The sequence below is a fragment of the Engystomops pustulosus genome, chromosome 6, assembly GCF_040894005.1.
Source record: "Engystomops pustulosus chromosome 6, aEngPut4.maternal, whole genome shotgun sequence".
NCBI classification, from domain to species: Eukaryota; Metazoa; Chordata; class Amphibia; order Anura; family Leptodactylidae; genus Engystomops; species Engystomops pustulosus.
In genome coordinates, this window is record NC_092416.1 from 127,999,414 (window position 1) to 128,019,213 (window position 19,800).

General features: G+C 42.8%; 1 protein-coding gene across 2 annotated transcripts in view; it reads left to right on the plus strand.

Annotated features, from left to right (window-relative positions):
• Nucleotides 1-13,585, plus strand: part of TAF4 (TATA-box binding protein associated factor 4) — a 35,485-nt gene extending 21,900 nt beyond the window's left edge. Inside the window, exons 5-16 of one of the 2 annotated variants that reach the window (XM_072110986.1) lie at nucleotides 57-176; nucleotides 1,477-1,599; nucleotides 2,671-2,760; nucleotides 2,892-3,125; nucleotides 7,622-7,769; nucleotides 7,898-8,012; nucleotides 8,103-8,272; nucleotides 8,900-9,030; nucleotides 10,292-10,417; nucleotides 10,553-10,609; nucleotides 10,745-10,864; nucleotides 11,836-13,585. In XM_072110986.1, coding sequence (XP_071967087.1) covers nucleotides 57-176; nucleotides 1,477-1,599; nucleotides 2,671-2,760; nucleotides 2,892-3,125; nucleotides 7,622-7,769; nucleotides 7,898-8,012; nucleotides 8,103-8,272; nucleotides 8,900-9,030; nucleotides 10,292-10,417; nucleotides 10,553-10,609; nucleotides 10,745-10,864; nucleotides 11,836-12,003 — 1,602 coding nt within the window. In that variant the 3' untranslated portion in view covers nucleotides 12,004-13,585. The remainder of the gene's footprint in view (nucleotides 1-56; nucleotides 177-1,476; nucleotides 1,600-2,670; nucleotides 2,761-2,891; nucleotides 3,126-7,621; nucleotides 7,770-7,897; nucleotides 8,013-8,102; nucleotides 8,273-8,899; nucleotides 9,031-10,291; nucleotides 10,418-10,552; nucleotides 10,610-10,744; nucleotides 10,865-11,835) is intronic. The other variant, XM_072110987.1, reaches the window with a different exon arrangement.
• The last annotated feature ends 6,215 nt before the right edge of the window (nucleotides 13,586-19,800 follow it).

Below are 19,800 nucleotides of genomic sequence, written 5' to 3' on the forward strand. Positions count from 1 at the left end.
TGGCGACATTGTGCCTACTGGCCAGGTATAATGTGCATGTTATTCTTTCTGCACAGAATCAGATAGTACTCGGCAGCACGGCACAATCTGCCACTTTGGGGACAGCAACGGCCGTACAGACTGGAACTCCTCAGAGACCGGTGCAAGGAGCTGCCACCCCTACGACCGCCACAACGGTACACAGCCCAATCCATAACCCAGCTAAGCCTTTGTTATCTGCACCAGGATAGTGTTCTGTATGGGACCGCACTTTGCTGCTATGGGTGGTTAATAAAACAAATCTTAATGATAATGTAGTCCACTTATTATACTCCAACTATAATATACATATATGTGGCTGGCTGGGATTGTCTGCGGTGCATTGTCCATATCCGGGGCAATAGTTATAACAACCTTATTAGACTAGACGACCAACGCAGGGAAGATGTCCTTATGCCCCCAAGCCAGCAATTAGGATGATGTATTGGGAATACGTTCTTGGGTTTAGCATCTCTGTTTCTACAAAACTAGCTGCTACACGGCTTGTTTCTTTCAAAATTTTAAAACTTTGCTTTTAAGAAACAAATCCTGAATCTGAGTTGCAGTGCTTGAATATTTTTTTTTATGAAGATCTATAAAACCACCCAAACAGTGTAGGGTGTAAATATTCATGTAGGTGGTTTAGAACAATCCACACAAGTTCTCCGAGGCAACATTACAGCTAAAACCTGAAGGAGATCAAAGTAGTAGGTTATGGAATCTCTGGGTTTGGGGTCTGCATATGTATTGCTTGTATCTTAAGCTAGAAGTATGGGTTTCAGATTATTGAACACAACTTTGGCTTTTATTCCTTTTTGCTGTTTGCTGGGTTGTCTGAAGGTCTATGTAGCCCAAAATGAGGAGTGCTTTAAAGTTACACACTCGACCAATATCTTTTGAACAAACGCATAAAACTGCCCTTTCCAGATTTAACAGCATGTTCCATTATGACCACAAGATGGCAGCAAGTAGATGAGGAATCTTGTATTGTGGTAGATCTAGCAGGTTATATAGCAGGACGGTCACCGTATGCAGGCTCTGGCTGACCTTGCTTCACATCAGACAGTTACACTTCTCCAGACATAAATCCACTCCTTACAACATCATTAATTTGCTATAAATATTAAATTTTTCTTTATCAACATGAATAGTTATATATGAGAAATTACAGATTCTATGTCAAGGTCCCATCAGATGTCAGAACATGGATACAAATTGTTAGTAAACATTGATTGTGCAGAGCGTGGAGTTGCCAAAAGGGGAAATGTGAACAATAGATATTATTTGGCAGAATGATGGTTATGTAAAGACAATAGTCTACCTACTGTGAAGGGGGAATATTTCTACCTAATAGTCTGCATGACCCAGGACAATATTCAATTTGTTAGATTGAATATGTGATGGAGGGTTTCTGTGTGCATTCTATGTTGTATTTCATGTACACTTGTGTCTTCACAGGAAACCATGGAAAATGTGAAGAAATGTAAGAATTTTTTATCTACGTTAATTAAGCTGGCTTCATCGGGTAAACAGTCCTCTGAGACCGCAGCTAATGTAAAAGAGCTTGTGCAGAATCTGCTGGTAAGATGTCATACACTGTCATCCCCTACTATCTGACTGCATGACCTGGGATCTGTATTAGCACCATTTTCACATGTTTGGTTCATCCGCTGTTATGATTTATTGCACCCAACTTTTAGTGGTTTTTATTCACTAGCACATATGTCAAGTGTAAGTAAACGAAGGGAAAACAAACCAGGGACATTACAAGTGCACATCACACTCCTTATAAACATATACAGGCAGGCCCGGGGTATGGCAAGATATGTTCTTAAGTTTAATTTTTTATGGTATATTTTGCAACTCCCAGAAAGTTCCTGTGACAATTGGATTTTTATAATTTTATGTTGTCATGGGAACAAGGATTAACAGTAAAGCTTTATTTCAGACGCCTTTGAGAACTCTTATGTTAATCATTGCAGCCTGGGACTAAAGTTAAGTAACTTATCAGCATCCAGCAAGCTTTACCATTTGCTATAGTAAGCAGATAGGTTCGTTTTGTAACTAGGCGTCATCTGTAAGTTTTGGACTTCCTGCGCTGACTATGTAACTCTCTAACAGGGCTGCGCTTTACCTTGCAATCGGAGAATATTTCATCTGCCTCTGTTTTATGGCATTATGAGGACCTGTATTTACCAACTCCCACCTACTTGTTTTAATGGTCTCTGATGCTTCCTGTGCTCCCAAGACAACAGGCCCCATTAGATTCCCTGCTAATGGAAAAGGAGATGCGCTAGGCTATAGCCAGGGCTCCCACTTTGAGACCACAGGGGCCAGTGTTTTCTATCAGGATTTTATAGATTTATGGCATAGATTTTGGCCAATTGTCTTTAGACCATCCTTCACCACTCACAGGCTCCTTTTACCTTGGGACTTCCCTCTACTAGAGACCTCTGTGTGATCCAACCTGTCACAATGCACACAAGAACATATTTAATTCAATCTGGACACTGTTGAGCACCATAACTTTGGCCCCAGTTTGTTCTCATTTCCTCAGTGTTCTCTACACATACCTGTTCTCTACACAAACCTTATTGCTGTAGATATTTTCTGTGATTCTAATACAAGTGATGTTTTCTGTTCTCCTCAAAGGACGGTAAAATCGAAGCTGAGGATTTCACCAGTAGACTATACAGAGAACTAAATTCTTCACCTCAACCTTACCTTGTGCCTTTTCTAAAGGTAAGCCTTTTCAGATGTGTGAACAAAAATCGAATCGTTGTATAACAAGTACTTTGTACATTGCTATACAGTAGACTGTGCAGTACAATTTCTTTCTGGTTATCTATAACCTTTTCTTTTTCTTTTAACAGAGAAGTCTCCCTGCCTTGCGGCAGCTGACACCCGACTCTGCAGCCTTCATTCAACAGAGTCAGCAGCAACAGCCCACCACGCAGCCCACCACCGCCCTCACCGCAGTGATGCTAAATAGCTCTGTGCAGCGCACAGCCGGCAAGACCACGGCCACCGTCACCAATACATTACAGCAGCCAGTCATCAGCCTTGCACAAACTGCACAGGCCAAACCTGGACAACCCACTCCACTGGTACTTGAGCAATGTATATCGCCTCTTAGAGGAGGTGTAACAGATTCTTGTGCACACTATGGGCCAAATTTATCAAAGTTTCACAAATTAAGACTAGATAGTTTTGTTGCAACAGGTATATCAGTTTCTGATGTATGAGTATTAGACTGTCTAATCGTAATTTGGACCTCCTATTAGATGGATTAATTTGCGCCAGAAAACGGTGCTAAAATGCTGGCACATTCATATAAACCAGGGGTCAGGAACCTTTTTGGCCGAGAGAGCCATGAACGCCACATATTTTAAAATGTTATTCTGGAAGAGCCGTACAATGTGTACATGCCCCCTAGTAGATAGGTAGTCCCAGGGTCACGGGCCCCTGCAATCTAGGTCTCGGATTGCAGGCACACTTGTGCCCCTCTCTGTGGCGGCGCCCCTTTCCGAGCTCTTTCAACTCACCACTTTCCGTCTTCTGGCTGTCCAGCACATTCCTATAAAGACCGGGGGCTACCAGATAGGTAGCCATAGCACATGTCCCCCAGTATATAGGTAGCCACAGTACATGCCCCCAGTATATAGGTATCTGCAGCACATACTCCTGTTAGATAGGTAGCCACGGCACATACTCCCAGTAGAAAGGTAGCCACAGCACATACTGCCAGTAGATAGGTAGCCACAGCACATACTCCCAGTAGATAGGTAGCTACAGCACATACTCCCAGTAGATAGGTAGCTACAGCACATACTCCCAGTAGATAGGTAGCCCCAGCACATACTCCCAGTAGATAGGTAGCCACAGCACATACTGCCAGTAGATAGGTAGCCACAGCACATACTCCCAGTAGATAGGTAGCCACAGCACATACTCCCAGTAGATAGGTAGCCACAGCACATACTCCCAGTAGATATTTAGCCACAGCACATACTCCCAGTAGATATTTAGCCACAGCACATGCCCCCAAGTAGATAAGTAGCCACAGCACACACTCCCAGTAGATAGGTAGTCACAGCAAAAAAAAAAAAAAAAAGAATATTCACTTACCAGCGCTCCCTGCAGCCAGCTCCTTATTGCTCCCACGCTCTTCTCTTTGAGCCAGGCGATGGTGCCTGGGTCATACAAAGGATGTAGGCTGCAGTAACATCGCTGCCTGTGTCCAGTGATCAGTCTAAGGCCCCTTTCCCACTTGTGTTTTTCACGGGCGTTTTCTGCGCGTGCTTTTGACGCGCAGAACTTGCATTGCTCTCTGACCCATTGTAATCAATGGGTCTTTGCAGACTTGCATTTTTTTCACGCACACACGCGCGGTTTTTTTTTAACGTGCGTTTAAATCTCGACATGCTCTACTTTTGCAAGTCACGCGCGTGAAAAACACACCATACAAGTCTATGGAGACGCATCAAAAATGCATTGCACTCTGAGACACATGCCAGGGCAATGCAAGTGCAATGCATTTTTCACGCATCAATTGCCATAGTAAAGATAGAGCTCAGTCCTGAGTCCCTTTCACGCGCATTATCTGTGCGTGAAAAACGCATTAAAATTGCATTGAAAATGTGCGTGAAAAACAGACACTGAACAAACTCTGACTGAAAACTGATTGAACTCTGATGCAAAATGTGCGTTTTTCACTGACCAAAAACTGATCGCACCCTGATCAAACTCTGACGTGACTGCAACGCAAGTGTGAAAGGGGCCTAAGACACACACAGCAGCCATCACTATGAATTAAAGATCTGTCTGAGAGCCAGATGCAGCCAACAAAAGAGCCATATCTGGCTCCCGAGCCATAGGTTCCCTACCCCTGATATAAACCATCCAAAATTATAAAGCGGTACAAGCATTTTGAGTGTCTAAAGTTCTCTATACTCTTAATCTATGAATCACAGCATAGTTTGCACTCCCTCTCTCAATGATTCATGAGAAAAAGAGGTTTTTGCAAAAGTGTTTAACCCCTTAACGCTCTGCGCCGTAGCTCTACGGCGCAGAGGTATAAGGGATGTATGAAGAGGGCTCACGGGCTGAGTCCTCTTCATACAAAGGTGGGGGTTTTTGCATTTTGCACAAAACCCCCACCGCTAATAACCGCGGTCGGTGCTTGCACCGATCGCGGCTATTAACCCCCTAAACGCCGCCGGCAAAGTCGCCGGCGGCGTTTAAAAGACGGCGGCGCGTGGGCGCCGCCATCTTTTTTTCGATCGCCACGCCCCCGAACGTCATCGGGGGGCGGCGATCAGTTGCCATGGTAGCCTCGTGTCTTCTTTTGACACGAGGCTATCTGGCAGCTGCATATTCGTTACAATGAGCCAGTGGCTCATTGTAATGAATGTGCTGCAAAAATGCCATATATTGCAATACAGAAGTATTGCAGTATATGGTAGCAGCGATCTGACTATCTAGGGTTAATGTACCCTAGATGGTCTAAAAGATAGTGAAAAAAAAAAGAAAAAAAAAAGTTTAAAAAATAAAAAAAATTAATAAAATATTAAAAGTTCAAATCACCCCCCTTTCCCTAGAACGGATATAAAACATAACAAACAGTAAAAATCACAGACATATTAGGTATCGCCGCGTCCCAAAATGCCCGATCTATCAAAATATAAAAACGGTTACGGCCGGCGGTGACCTCCGAGGCGGGAAATGGCGCCCAAATGTCCGAAATGCGACTTTTACACCTTTTTACATAACATAAAAAATGAAATAAAAAATGATCAAAATGTCGCACAGACCTCAAAATGGTAGCAATGAAAACGTCGCCTCATTTCGCAAAAAATGACCCCTCACACATCTCCGTGCGCCAAAGTATGAAAAAGTTATTAGCGTCAGAAGATGGCAAAAAATTTTTTTTCTTTTTTGTACACATTCGTTTAATTTTTGAAAATGTATTAAAACACAATAAAACCTGTATAAATTTGGTATCACCGCGATCGCACCGAACCAAAGAATAAAGTAGGCGTGTTATTTGGAGCGAAGAGTGAAAGTCGTAAAAACTGAGCCCACAAGAACGTGACGCACGTGCGGTTTTTTTTCAATTTTTCCACATTTGGAATTTTTTTTCAGCTTTGCAGTACATGGCATGTTAAAATAAATAACATTACGGGAAAGTAAAATTTGTTACGCACAAAATAAGCCCTCACACAGGTCTGTACACGGAAAAATGAAAAAGTTATGGATTTTTGAAGTTGGAGAGCGAGAAATGAGGCGAAAAACCCTCCGTCCTTAAGGGGTTAAAGGAAAACAACTATTAGCATAGTACAGTTTTAAGATGCATACACATACAGGCTGGCGTTTTCATTGTGACACTAGTTGTCACCTCCTTTTCCTAGAAACACTGCCATTACTGAGAAAAACAATTTATTAAAAAATTGGACTTCGTTGCTCCTGGGAGCCTGTGTGTATTGGATTCGCGCACACCCTCCTGTGTGCATAATTCACTCTCCCACTCTCTCCTTCCTCTGGCCGTGAGCTGTGTATATGCATTATGCAGCCGGCTGCGCAAGTGGAGTCTGAATCGCCTTCACTGAATAAAAACTTCAACGAGGGGTAGGGAATTATGCACACATAATGTACATAATTATGTGCGGACGGCGCACAAAGCCAATACACTAAGGCACCCTGGAGCGCTGGAACCCAATTTGAATATTTGTATAGATCTCTTTTCTCAGCAATGGCAGCGATTCTTGGTAAAAAGATAGCAACTGCTATTCCAAAGAAAATGCCAGCCTGTAAATGTATCTTAAAACTGTACTTTGCTAATGGTTGATTTCCTTTAAGTAGTGACGCTCTATCCCTTTAAAGAGGACCTGTCAGGTGAATAAAACACTTTAGCTGCTCATACTAAAGTAATCGGCTCCCTGGCCCTCACTCCGTTAAAGAATTGTTAAAGCTAGGAAACACTCCACTATGTAGCAGTCCGATCGTTGGACCTCGCTTACAGCAGTCCTGCGTGTTCATGAGGGGCGGTCTGATGAGGTGGTGATTGCAGCATCGGGCCTGGCAGTCACTGCCGGCATCTTGTATGGGACGATTGGACTGCTACCTACTGGATTGTTTCCTATGCTGCGATAAAGCTACAGATTTAACAAGGCTGTAACTGGGGCAGGGCTAGGGAGCTGCTTACTTTAGTATGAGCAGCTAAAGTGTTTTGACCTGATGGGTCCTCTTTAAGTAGGACAAGCCTGAACAACATTCCATCAGATAAAAGAATAGTCCTCAGTAATCTTCAAATTTTATTCTTCTTGTATACTTAGAAATAGGAGAATATACAACAAGGAGGGATGGACTAGTAGGCAATCCTACCTTTCTCCTTCATCCGGCCTCTAATAAAACTAACACAAGAGAACTCACAATGTTGCCCCATTCTGCTGTGTTTTAGATTCTTGGTATATTGCTGTGAGAGAAATAATTTTTAGTTAATATTAGTTGTGCAAAGTATGAGCACATATTTGGTTCTCTCTTTTGGATAATTCTGGTACAATGTCAGATTTGTTAGATGACATTGTCCTTTTATTCCGCTTAGGTAATCCAGCAGGCACATAAAGCAGGAGCGGTGGTAAGGCCTCCACAGGTCACATTGACCCAGACACCCATGGTAGCACTTAGACCACCCCAAAGCCGATTAATGGTCACTACTCAACAGCAAATACAGTTAAACCAGCTACAAACAGGTGAGTACTGCACCGGTACACTACATGATGAAGGATATGCACACGAGTGGTTGTGTAACAACAATGTTTGAAATCCACTTATTGTCATACGTATAGTAATGCTCAGGCGTTTCTGTGTCTCTTTACAGTACCAGTAGTAAAACCAACCATCGTAACTGGAAACAAAACATTTCCCACAACGTCGGCTCAGGCGATTGCAGCACAGAAAAATAAATTAAAAGAACCGGGGGGAGGGTCATTCAGGTGAGCAGAACCTTACAAGGCAGGTATTGATCCAATTTTCACTAGGCATCCGCGCTTTTTATAAACCATCTTTTATACTTTCCTCTACAGAGATGACGATGATATTAATGATGTGGCTTCAATGGCTGGCGTGAACCTGTCTGAGGAAAGCGCACGGATATTGGCCACAAATTCTGAGCTGGTGGGCACTCTAACGCGATCCTGTAAAGATGAAACCTTTCTCCTACCCTCATTACTACAACGAAGGATATTAGAAATCGGTAAGATGCAGTGAAGGTGGTGGAAATGGATTTAAATGCCCATTATACCACTTGATAAAACCTTTTGAGGGGTTAAAGGGTTTTGGCATAAATAAGAGTTTACCAAGTTAAGTAAAATATTCTAATATATAAAAATATTCTAATAAAACCACTTATATTGTACTTGTCCTGATAAACTTTCCCCTTCATGCTGGGGCCGTGGGTCATGCAACCACTTTCAGGACTTGCAGTGACATTCAGTGGACTTCTGGCATGTGAGTGGGCCATGTGCTCATTAGTGGATGAGTGGTGTGTATATTCAGTAATGAACACACAGCCCCCTGACACCCCAGGAGATCCTACAGGGTGTCACAAGAATTCCTAAAAGTGTCTTCTAGCGGGTGACCTATGGTTCAAACTGACAAAATGGGAAGGTCTTGAATAGTTTGAGGGGTGAAGTTTTTATAATGGGGTGATTAGTTGATTTTGGTCTTAGTTTCTGGTTATTATAAATCCCCACTAATCTCAAAATCATGTGTGTAAGTAAAAGCATTGTAAAGCTAATGGTGCATAAAATGACACATGGCAGATGTGAAATATAGGTCTGATTTTTTAAGGAGTTAATTTCATCTGTTTATGTCTCTCCAGGTAAAAAACATGGCATTACAGAAATCCACCCAGATGTGGTCGGTTATGTCTCTCATGCAACACAGCAGCGACTTCAGAACATTGTAGAGAAAATCTCTGAAACGGCTCAGCAAAAGAACATTTCTCATAAAGTGAGTTTTCTGGTGAAACTAAAGCTGTAGAATAGTAGAATTCACCATTGGGTAAACTTGTGAAGCTTTCCAAATTTGTGCCCTCTCACTGTCCAGGCACTTGTGAGCTACAGAGAAATTTGGGAATGGACACTTGTAGCAACATGTGGGAATGCAATTCTTAGCTTAAAAGGCTTATGCTACACTGGGCTAACTGGAAGCTTCACCAGCTTTTACTCCATTAAACTAATTGCCCCCTCAGCTCGGGTATGAACTTTCCTTTCTGGAATTGCCTCTTTTATGGGAAATCTCACCGTTTACCATTTTCAAGTCAAGTGCAAATGATCAGAAAACAGGCATTTTTGACAAGGGGGAGTCAGGCATAGAGTGGATTAAAAGCTGGTGACTGGTCCCCTTTAATGACCTTGCTTAAAGGGGTTTTCCCCAACTTAATTTATGACATACACCAGATATGTCATGAATGAAAGAGGTGGGACACACATCAAGAACGGGGGTCTGCTGATCTTCTTCCCACTGACCATATGCAGAGTTTGGATGATATATTGTTGGGGAGTAGTGCGTGGGGCTCAGGCACCGTCATGTAAGTATTGCTGTGGCTGGTTTTATAACCTCCGTTTGAGCATTAAATATTGATTACCCAATTTTAAAACTATTGGGGCACATTGTTCATAGGCTGCTGCTAGGGCCAGCGTACGATCCTGCCCCCACCCCTAGCACACGCCACTCATATCAGGAGGCTCCAGCCTCCTGTCAGTGTGGTGTGACAATGCGCTGTGCCACGAGGACTCTTCTACACCAGGTCTCATGATGCTGCCTGCCCACTGTTATACACCCCCACCTCACCCCATCCTATAACATTTGGGCATAGGGGCATGCTTAAACAGATACAAGAATGTTATATTTTTAGTGCATTTTTGTTTTTCTGTATCATAAAGATAAAATCTATGCAATTATCAGGGCACCAAACTGAGTTTCATTTTGGGGTAGAAGGGGGCCACAATTTGCCACATGTATTAAATACCTTTCGAGACAATTCTCAAAGGGTTAAGGGTTTTTAGACTCCCCCCCCCCCCCCCCCTCCCCCTCCCCAACTAGTACAACAAAATGGCCTTGGAAAAGGTGTTGTTGGCCCCTACACCGCCATTCTTCAGTCTTTGTTACAGATGACACTACTGAGAATTTAGTACACGTGTGAACAAATCTTTTATACCTTAGCAATACTCCTAAAATAGTTTTACCACAATTTATGTTTTGTCTGCAGGATGATGACCGGTACGAGCAGTCAAGTGATGTTCGAACACAACTCAAGTTCTTTGAGCAGCTCGACCAAATAGAGAAGCAAAGGAAGGACGAGCAGGAGCGGGAGATTCTCATGCGAGCAGCCAAGGTCTGTGCCTCGTGTAAACCGACAGAACACTATAGAGGGGTTTGGGAAATGTGATTTATAGACTGTAAGCTTGGTCATAACTGATAATGGTTCCTGTTCTGGCAGAATCTCACTTTTCTCGTTTTGGTTTCACAGTCTCGATCACGGCAGGAAGACCCTGAACAGCTACGGCTTAAACAGAAGGCCAAGGAGGTATGTCAAGTACATTGTAAAATTTTTGGTCTTGTGTTCTGTTGTTTTTTTGTGCAGGGCGGAGATAATTGTATGACGATTTCTTGAAAATAAATTTCTGTTTTTTTTTTTTTTTTTCTTTTTTTTCCTGTAAAGATGCAACAGCAGGAACTGGCACAAATGCGGCAGAGGGATGCAAACTTAACGGCGTTAGCAGCTATTGGTCCTCGAAAAAAGAGGAAAGTAGAATCCCCGGGTCCTGGTTCAGGGTCAGAGGTAAGTGACATAGGGCGGCACATAGAGCTGTTTTCTGAAACCAAGCTCCAACACAACTCGATGACACAGGATTAAGGGGTTTGCCTGTGTAGAATATGGGGGACAGAATATAATGTAAGGTCTGGGGATTATGGCCAATTTGGATGTGGCTAGGACTGACATTTTGCTCAGCAGATGGTCCAGCTTCAAGGACGCCAAGTGGGAAAAATCACAATTATAGCAGACAGGAATGACATGAGAGATCCAGCATCTCCATTCAAATTCAATTTGCAAAGTAAATCCATTATAGATATCGTCATATTTACAAAACCACTAGTAGTTAACAAATGCTACAAATCTTGCCAGAAGGGACATCATCACACTTAATGGGGCATTATCATTTCAGCAAATTAATGTTATTGTTAAAATAATGAAAAATTTACTTTCTGTATCAATTTCTCACAGTTTTAGATCTCTGCTTGCTGTCATTCTATAGAAAGTTCTATGTTTACTTCCAGTGGACACAGGTGCACGGCTCGTTAGTATCATAGGCAGTAATCAGAGCTGTGTGATATAACGAGCAGGGCACCTGTGTGACCATGGTCAGATTTTTGTCCACAGGAAGTCAACATGGAATTTTGACATCTTTTCGACTTTTTATAGCATACCGTTTTAGAAAATTGTCCTACACAGCAGAATCAACTCTCGTCACATTCCCAATGATCACATAGTGATGGCATATCCTAGAGTTGTTATAAGATAGAAATGCTCCTTGTTGTTTCATGCACTACAATGTATAAAGATTCCATTCCAGCGCTATTGGTTTAGAACGGCATCATTGCGATGGAGTGTTGCAGCCATTTATAAGTTTGGATAATTGTCAGAAAATAGAAAGCTTTTAGAAAGTCATGTTACACGACCTGAGCAAATAAATGAAATCCATAAACTATCCGGTTACTAGACTGACCAGCGTTCTATCCCTTTCTCTCCAGGCATCGAGCACAAGTACAACGCCAACCAGCAGTTCGGCGGCAGGTGGCAGCAGACAGTTTACAAGACAAAGGATAACACGAGTCAATCTCAGGGACCTCATATTTTGTTTGGAAAACGAGCGAGAGACAAGCCATTCACTATTGCTATATAAAGCATTCCTTAAGTGAAAACAAAAACTAAACAAAAATGGGAAAGATCAAGGTATTTTTGTTTTGTTGGCAAAGACGACAACTCCTTTTCTGCTGGGGCTATTTTTATATTTTGCCATTTATTTTGCCCAGATTTATTTTCTGAAATGTTAAATCGTCAAAACCACCAAATCCTTCCATTTTTAAATACAACCTTTCAATTTTCATGAATGGCACAGAGAGCTGCAAGAGATGAGAATTCTTGGATGGACAACCCCACTACGGGAAAAGCTGCCTTCTGCAAACCAAGCCATACAAGGAAAACCAAGTCCCTTTTAAATGAACGGATTCAACTTTTTAAAACTTTTTACTATTTTGCCCATGAATTAGAATTTTGCTTTTTACCTCTGGTTTGGCCCACCTGTGCAGGTGAGGTATTAAGAATTTTATTTGCAGATGGCAGAGACTTCCCCTCTACTCCATTGCTTCCTTCCTTTACATATTTATTGGTTTTATCTGCTCGGACAGCTCAACTGCAGTGGGATGCACAAACCAGAATCCTCCTCGCCTCTGAAATTTTAACAATCTACAGTTTTTTATTTATTCTTTTGCCTTTTTTTTTTGTTTGTGTACTTCATTACTCATTTGTTTAAAAACAACCTCAGTTTTTACATGGATTTTCCACAATAAAACTTTAAAAAAAAATTGTTTTTATCTGTAGGAAAAAAAAATATTAAACTATAAAACAAAAAAAACAAAACAAAAAAAAAAACAATGCAATGCTGTTTTTTTTTGCTTTTTTGTTAGTAGAGAATAAATAAATGTACCCTGTGGGCAGTTGCAAAGATTTTATGACAAAGGAAGGTAACATTTTATGACATAAATATATAAATATATATATTTTACTTGCACTGTTTCATTTTTTTTTCTTTATTACTCATTTATGTTGAGCATCTTACCCCCGCCTCTACCTGAGACATCTGTGTTTACTGCACAGTAGGGGTTAAATACATTTTTTTAAGCTCTGTGACACACACGTGGTGAAGTCTATACATGGCTTGCTGTATTTTTTTGGGTAGTTACTGTAGATAATTTTTGGCACATGAGGGGGGAGGGGTAATATAACACAAATTTTCCCGTTCTACCACAAATTACTATGTAAAAACCATAATTATTTTGTTAATAACAGTATGCAAGCTTTGGAGACACGCTTTCTGTCGCCATGGCAATAGCCCCGTCTTTGTACCTATTTTTTTATTGCGGAAAAAAAAATATACTAATTGGTTCTTTATATTTTCAGAGGTTACTGTATTAAACTGTTGATTGGTAATACTTTTATGAGTGTAAATAGTCCGGCTTTGTGTGTGTCCCCTTATTACAGAACTCTCTGCCTTGTTCACAGAACTCTGATCAGTATTTGTATCTGACCGCTGTTACATCACGTTGTCGTCTCTCTCCGCGCCTGCCGATCTTGTCTTTCCATTTTGTTTTCTTGTACATTTTGCACAGTTACTTGTTCATATGTAAATATATTACTTTCAAAATGAAGTTTTTAATTGCTATTGTTTTATATAGGATTGAAAGAAAATTAACTCCTTTATTAAAAACAAATTTATCTGTATCATGTCTCTGTGTATTGGTTATTACATCATCTTGTACTTAAATGGGGTTGTATAGAGTTATTATAAAAGAAGCCCTGAGGAACTTCTTAGTAGGACAAGTCTGCCATCAGTAAAATTGATGGTAGATGTTCTTCAACCCCTTTACGACTGCCATATGGCTATATACGTCCTATATGCACATGCCCCATGCAGAAAAGCCATGGGTGACCACCGGGTGTGTATTGTCGATGGCAGCGCTGACTCTTCTCTCTGTAGGGCACTATTTCTGCGTGATGCTGTGAGCAGTGTAGAAGAAAGATGCAGTAGTAAAATGGATCTCTCTACTCCCAAGAGTAGACAGAAGAAAACTGCAGCAACATTAAAAGACATTGCTGCAGACACAGAACTGGTAGCGTCTTTCATCAGTGGGTGGTCGGGGATGAATTAAAAGTAGATCTCTCCAGTTCTTAGAAAAATCCATACATAATCCATATATCTTATTAAGGAGGAGTTTCTCCTATTTAATATTACACCATATGTTCGGGCACATTTACTAACCGTGCAAACTGTACTATGTGCACCTATATGGCACCAAATTCAGCATTTGTGGCTCGCGTTTGTGGTTTTTGGTGCACCTTTAACATGGGGCGTGCAACACATTTCTGTCGGACTTTGCATGTTTAATTTAGTGCATAGTCCATCTGAGTACCAGTACGCCCCCTTCAGTGCAGAAATGTGTGTCGAATGAAGAATGGTGAACCATGCTACAAATGTGCCGCAGACACTTCTTAAGAACATGTGAAAGCAGTTTTCATGCAAATTCCAAAAGAAAACTGGTGCCCCCATATGTTGTGTTTCTAGGTGCCAGGGTTCAGGAGATACAGGCATTTTAAATGTGCCCTATTCCAGCCTGTCACCTGAAGTCAGGAAATGTAAGGAGCCGCAGGAAAGACTTGGCTTACAGGTTGCAGAAGTACATGCATCTGTAGCTGAACTTGGGGAAAGGTTATGAAATGATGCTGTACATATAACATTTTGGTAAAAGTTTCAGTGATAAAAATTCAGATGTACTAGTTATTAAAAAAAATATGTAATTAATAAAACTATCCTATCAGGTCTCCCATGTCATAAGTAAAACACAAACATTTTTTTAATATGTAAAACTTTTCCAAGACGAGCAGAACAGAACTTCCAAAATTGACCTAGATATTCTGGCAACAAGGACCCTCTAATGGGTCACTAATGGGTAAAGGTAGTTTTTTTTTCTTGTTGTGAGCACAAAGCAGAAGTGGTCAAATACACAGGACTGGTGCGAAGTTTCTTGTATACCTTATTTCTGTCTAGTCTCCACATCTAGCTGCACTGGCATATAGTTGAAGTTATACTTGAACTGGCCAGGGCAGGGGAGGTGGGGAGATCATGGTTTTCCTTAAAGGGCTGAATGTCATTGCAGTATGTCATTACTGTATAAATGTATCTACACACGTCTACATGTAATATAGAATTACCATTACAATCAGCCATTTGAGGGCAGCCACAAGTTTGAACCAGAGACACTGCCATGGCATGTGCCCCTGCAATAGCTCCAGTGCTCCCACATGGTATAAGGCTACATTCACAAAGGCAGCGCAAGGGAGAGGAGGAGGGCCCCTCTCCATTGAGATATGTGGCGCACGGTGCTGTAATATGGGAAAAGAGGACATGTCCTATTTTTTTTCCCTGGGTACAGAGCGACATAGTGCCACACGTGTGTAATGCCCCGTACCGCTCAGTGCGCTCGTCGCCGGCTTATGGGGGGGATGTTTATACGTCCCCCAAAGGTCATGTAAATGTAGCCTTTGTTTTTCTCAGTGGGGAAAACATTTACTCACCTTTCCTGCTCCTCTGAAGCAGCATACATGATGTCCAGCTCTGAAGCCCGCAGACATGAAATGATAACATGATCGCGCCTGCCGGCTTCAATCTGCCGCCTAAAGACCTCACACACAGGAGAAAGTCTGCTGCTGCTTCAGGGGAGCAGGGAAAGGTGAGTATCAAGGCATCCTAGCCCCTATGCTGCTCTCCCAATCAGCGCAGCCTAGGGACAGGGAGACAGGCCGGATAACACAAGGGGGAGCCTTGTGTTTGACACCTGTGACACAGAGGTTGGCTGATTTCAAAACTAAATATATATATATTAACAACAGTGGCGTAACTAGAGTCCACTGCCCCCCCCCTATTATACCTAAAAAAAAAAAAAACCCATCAAAACCCTTTCTGCTAACCGACATTTCAGTGATTATTACATATTCTGCCCCCCACAATTAATTATTTAATATTCTGTCCCACAATTAATTATTAAATATGTCCCCCCATAATGAATTATTTCATATTCTCTCCACCCACAATGAATTATTACATATTCTGCCCCCCCACAACGAATTATTATATATTCTGTACACAGGCCCGGCGCCAGCACCCGGCCAACCCGGGCAAGTGCCGGGGCCCCGGGGTACTGGAGGGGCCCACTCGGGCCCCCGGATCAATTGTACCAGTGTCGCTATAAGACACTGGTACAATTGATCACCATCGGGATCGATCACTTTTCTGCCTCTATGCTGCGCTGGTCGGGAGCGCAGCATAGAGGCAGAATCTAAAACTCACCTGTCCCGGTTCCCACAATGCAGCGCTCCGCAGGGTATGCGCCGGCTTTGATCACGTGTGCCGGCTTCAGAGCGGGCGCGTACGGGAGGCCCAGGCCGAAGACAGCTGCAGGCGCTGCTCCGGGGGAACCCGGAGGGGAGTTAGGGTGTCCGCGGGGGGGGGGGCGGGGGGTCAGTGTGTATAGAGGGGGGGGTGTTAGTGTGTCAGCAGGGGGGGTCATTGTGTCCACAGGGGGAGGGGGGGGTTCAATGTGTCTGGAGGGGGTCATTGTGTCAGCAGGGGGGTTCAGTGTGTCCGGGTTCAGTGTGCCCGCAGGGGAGCGGGGGGTTCAGTGTGTCCGCAGGGGAGGGGGGGTTCAGTGTGTCCGCAGGGGGGGGGGGATCAGTGTGTCCCCAGGGTCAGTGTGTCCGCAGGGGGAGGGGGCGCAGTGTGGCCACTGGAGGGCGGTCCACGGAGGGGCCCACTAAGGCTCTGTCGCCCAGGGGCCCACTAAAACCTGGAGCCGGCCCTGTCTGTACACCTCAACAATGAATTATTACATATTCTCTCCCCCACAATGAATTATTTCATATTCTGCCCCCCACAATGAATTATTACATATTCTCTCCCCCACAATGAATTATTTCATATTCTGCCCCCCACAATGAATTTTTACATATTCTCTCCCCCACAATGAATTATTTCATATTCTGCCCCCACAATGAATTATTACATATTCTCTCCCCCACAATGAATTATTTCATATTCTGCCCCCACAATGAATTATTACATATTCTGCCCCTCCCCACAATTAATTATTACATATCCTGCTCCCTCCCCACAACAAATTATTATATATTCTGTACACCTCAACAATGAATTATTACATATTCTCTCCCCCACAATTAATTATATAATATTCTGCCCCCCCCACAATTAATTATCACATATTATGTCCCCCATAATGAATTATTTCATATTCTGTCCCCCCCACAATGAATTATTTCATATTCTGTCCCCCCACAATGAATTATTTAATATTAAGTCCCCCCCCACAATGAATTATTTAATATTCTGTCCCCCCCACAATGAATTATTACATATTCTGTCCCCCCACAATTAATTATTACATATTCTGCCCCACAATTAATTATTACATATTCTGCCCCCCCAATGAATTATCACAGATTCTGCCCCCCCAATGAATTATCACAGATTCTGCCCCCCCAACAATGAATTATTACATAATCTGCCCCCCCCATGAATTATTACATATTCGGAGCCCCCCACCACCCCACAATGAAATATTACATATTCTGCTTGATTTGAAAAAACCCTGTACTCAACTCTGGCTCCTTATGACTCCCGCGTCTTCTTTCTTCCACCCGCGGCCAGACAGGTAGGGGTGCGGGGCCGCGTGATGACATCATCACGCGGCCGCGCATCCTAGTTCATGGAGCGGTGTGCGCCGGGGTCGTCTTCCGGCACTGTTACTGGAGCGGCCTCTTCCAGCCGTATCGAGCACTATTCAGTGACGGGCAGGAGCTTCCTGTCCGGACGGAGGCCCCTGCCCCACTGCAAGTGGCGTGTTGACCGTGGTCGCCATTAAGATTGGGCCAAACGTCTTCAAGATCTGGCTTTGCTAATAGCCCCGGCCCGAGCCCACCCCATCTGATGGGCCCGGTCTCAATGGCGACCGCTGCAACCGCGGTCGGTACGCCACTGATTAACAACTTTTTATAGGTAAATCTAAAAAAGCCATGTAGTATCAAAGTTTACCACAAGATGGTAAGTGTGAGCCAGGCATTTGTCTAACCCGTATCACCTAAAATAAGCAGCAAGTGGGGAACTATACCTTAATTACAGTAATTTTTCTGATATGCAAATCAGCCTTCTTGACTTTTATCTCCTGGGTTTGACTCTTCTCCCTTCCCAGACTGCCATTAAACCAGCTGGGTTTCTCTGCTTTCACTGCTCTGCCTCCTTGGACCGCCAATATTCAACAACAGAAATATAAAGCTCTATTTACAGTATAGGAAATATTGTGTACATTTTTTTTAACACAATGCCTTGTGTTGCATTCATGTCATGTGACCAAGACAATGTCCTCTAAGGTACTATACCCTTTACATTTGTAAATGTACCCCATGTATGTATCTGATCATGTGAAATAACAGCATGTCTCCATGTAGGAAGGAGTAGGAGTCAATGGAGGCTGCTGTGTTTTCATGTGATCAGAAACATACATGGGGTACATTTTCCAAATGTAAAGGGTCGGACCTTAGATTAAATCAACCTGGTCACATGACAAAAAGTGCAGAATAGTGGGGAGGCATAATGCATGGGGAGGAGTAGATGGGAGAGACCGGCCAGGCAGGACACGACCCCTCTGATGTCAGGTAATCTAATAGATAAAGCTGAGTGTGTGTATGTATGGAAGTCCGCTAAAGAAATCTGCCCTGTAGCTATTACAATCACCAAATTTACTATTAAATTTGTAAGATAATCTAGCATACCTATGACAATGCAACTTTTTGTTTCCTTTCACATGCCGGATTACTTTCTGATCCATTATGTGATCACGATGTTGATATTACAACTGGTGATCTTTGGACTATGGTACAATATACATATTGAAATATGCATGTGATAGGGACTATTTTCTGGGCTAAAATTTACTGATTAGCATATATTATTTATACATTGCATTGTGAAGTTTGTATACCAGACATGAACTCTTTCTGGCTCATTTTGGAATATACTATTTTTTAATTGTTTGTGATATATGTATTTTAATATGATTTTATAAAATGATATTCTGATTTAATGATGTTTTGTGAGTTCACATGAGTTGAAATATATGGGTCTGATACCCAGCCTTCGAGAAAGTGCTATGGGATGTTTTTTGTACTCTCCAAATTTTGCACAGCTGCTTTCTATGAATGAGACTAGGTTTTGAGTCAAAATTTTCACCCACTTTCCAAAATACACTTATTAACCACCAAATACAGGAGACATTGGGGCTGATTTACTAAGGGTCCGCGGAATGCACTTTCGTCGGATTTTGGAAATTTTCGGGATTATTTAGAAGGGGATTGTGTCGCACGCAATCAGATTTTGGCGCATTGCCGCTGGCTTTCATACAACTGACGATCCAACTGATTCGGACTGAGCATGGGATTTAATATTCAAATTGGGTTGCAACCAATGCAGGGGAAGAAGATGGTGAACTCCGGCGGACCTGAGCAGGGAAGCGACAGATGCAGGAAGCCGGGCTCAAGATCTTTGTGAATTGTGGCAGAGTGCATTCTCGCTGGACAATGCACTGAGGGTGAACCCCTTGTCGGCCAGGTAAGTAAATGTGCCCCATTGTCTGCTGCTGCTGTGGCAATAAGCGACCAATCACAGCTCAGCTTCCATTTTGCCACAGGTCATTAATATGAGCTCTGAGCGGGATCGGGTAAGTAAATCTGCCCCCACTGTATCCCCCCCTCCAGCTACCCTGCCCCCACCCCTGTAGACACACTGTATCCCCCCCTCCAGCTACACTGCCCCCACCCCTGTAGACACACTGTATCCCCCCTCCAGCTACACTGTCCCCTCCTCCCCCTGT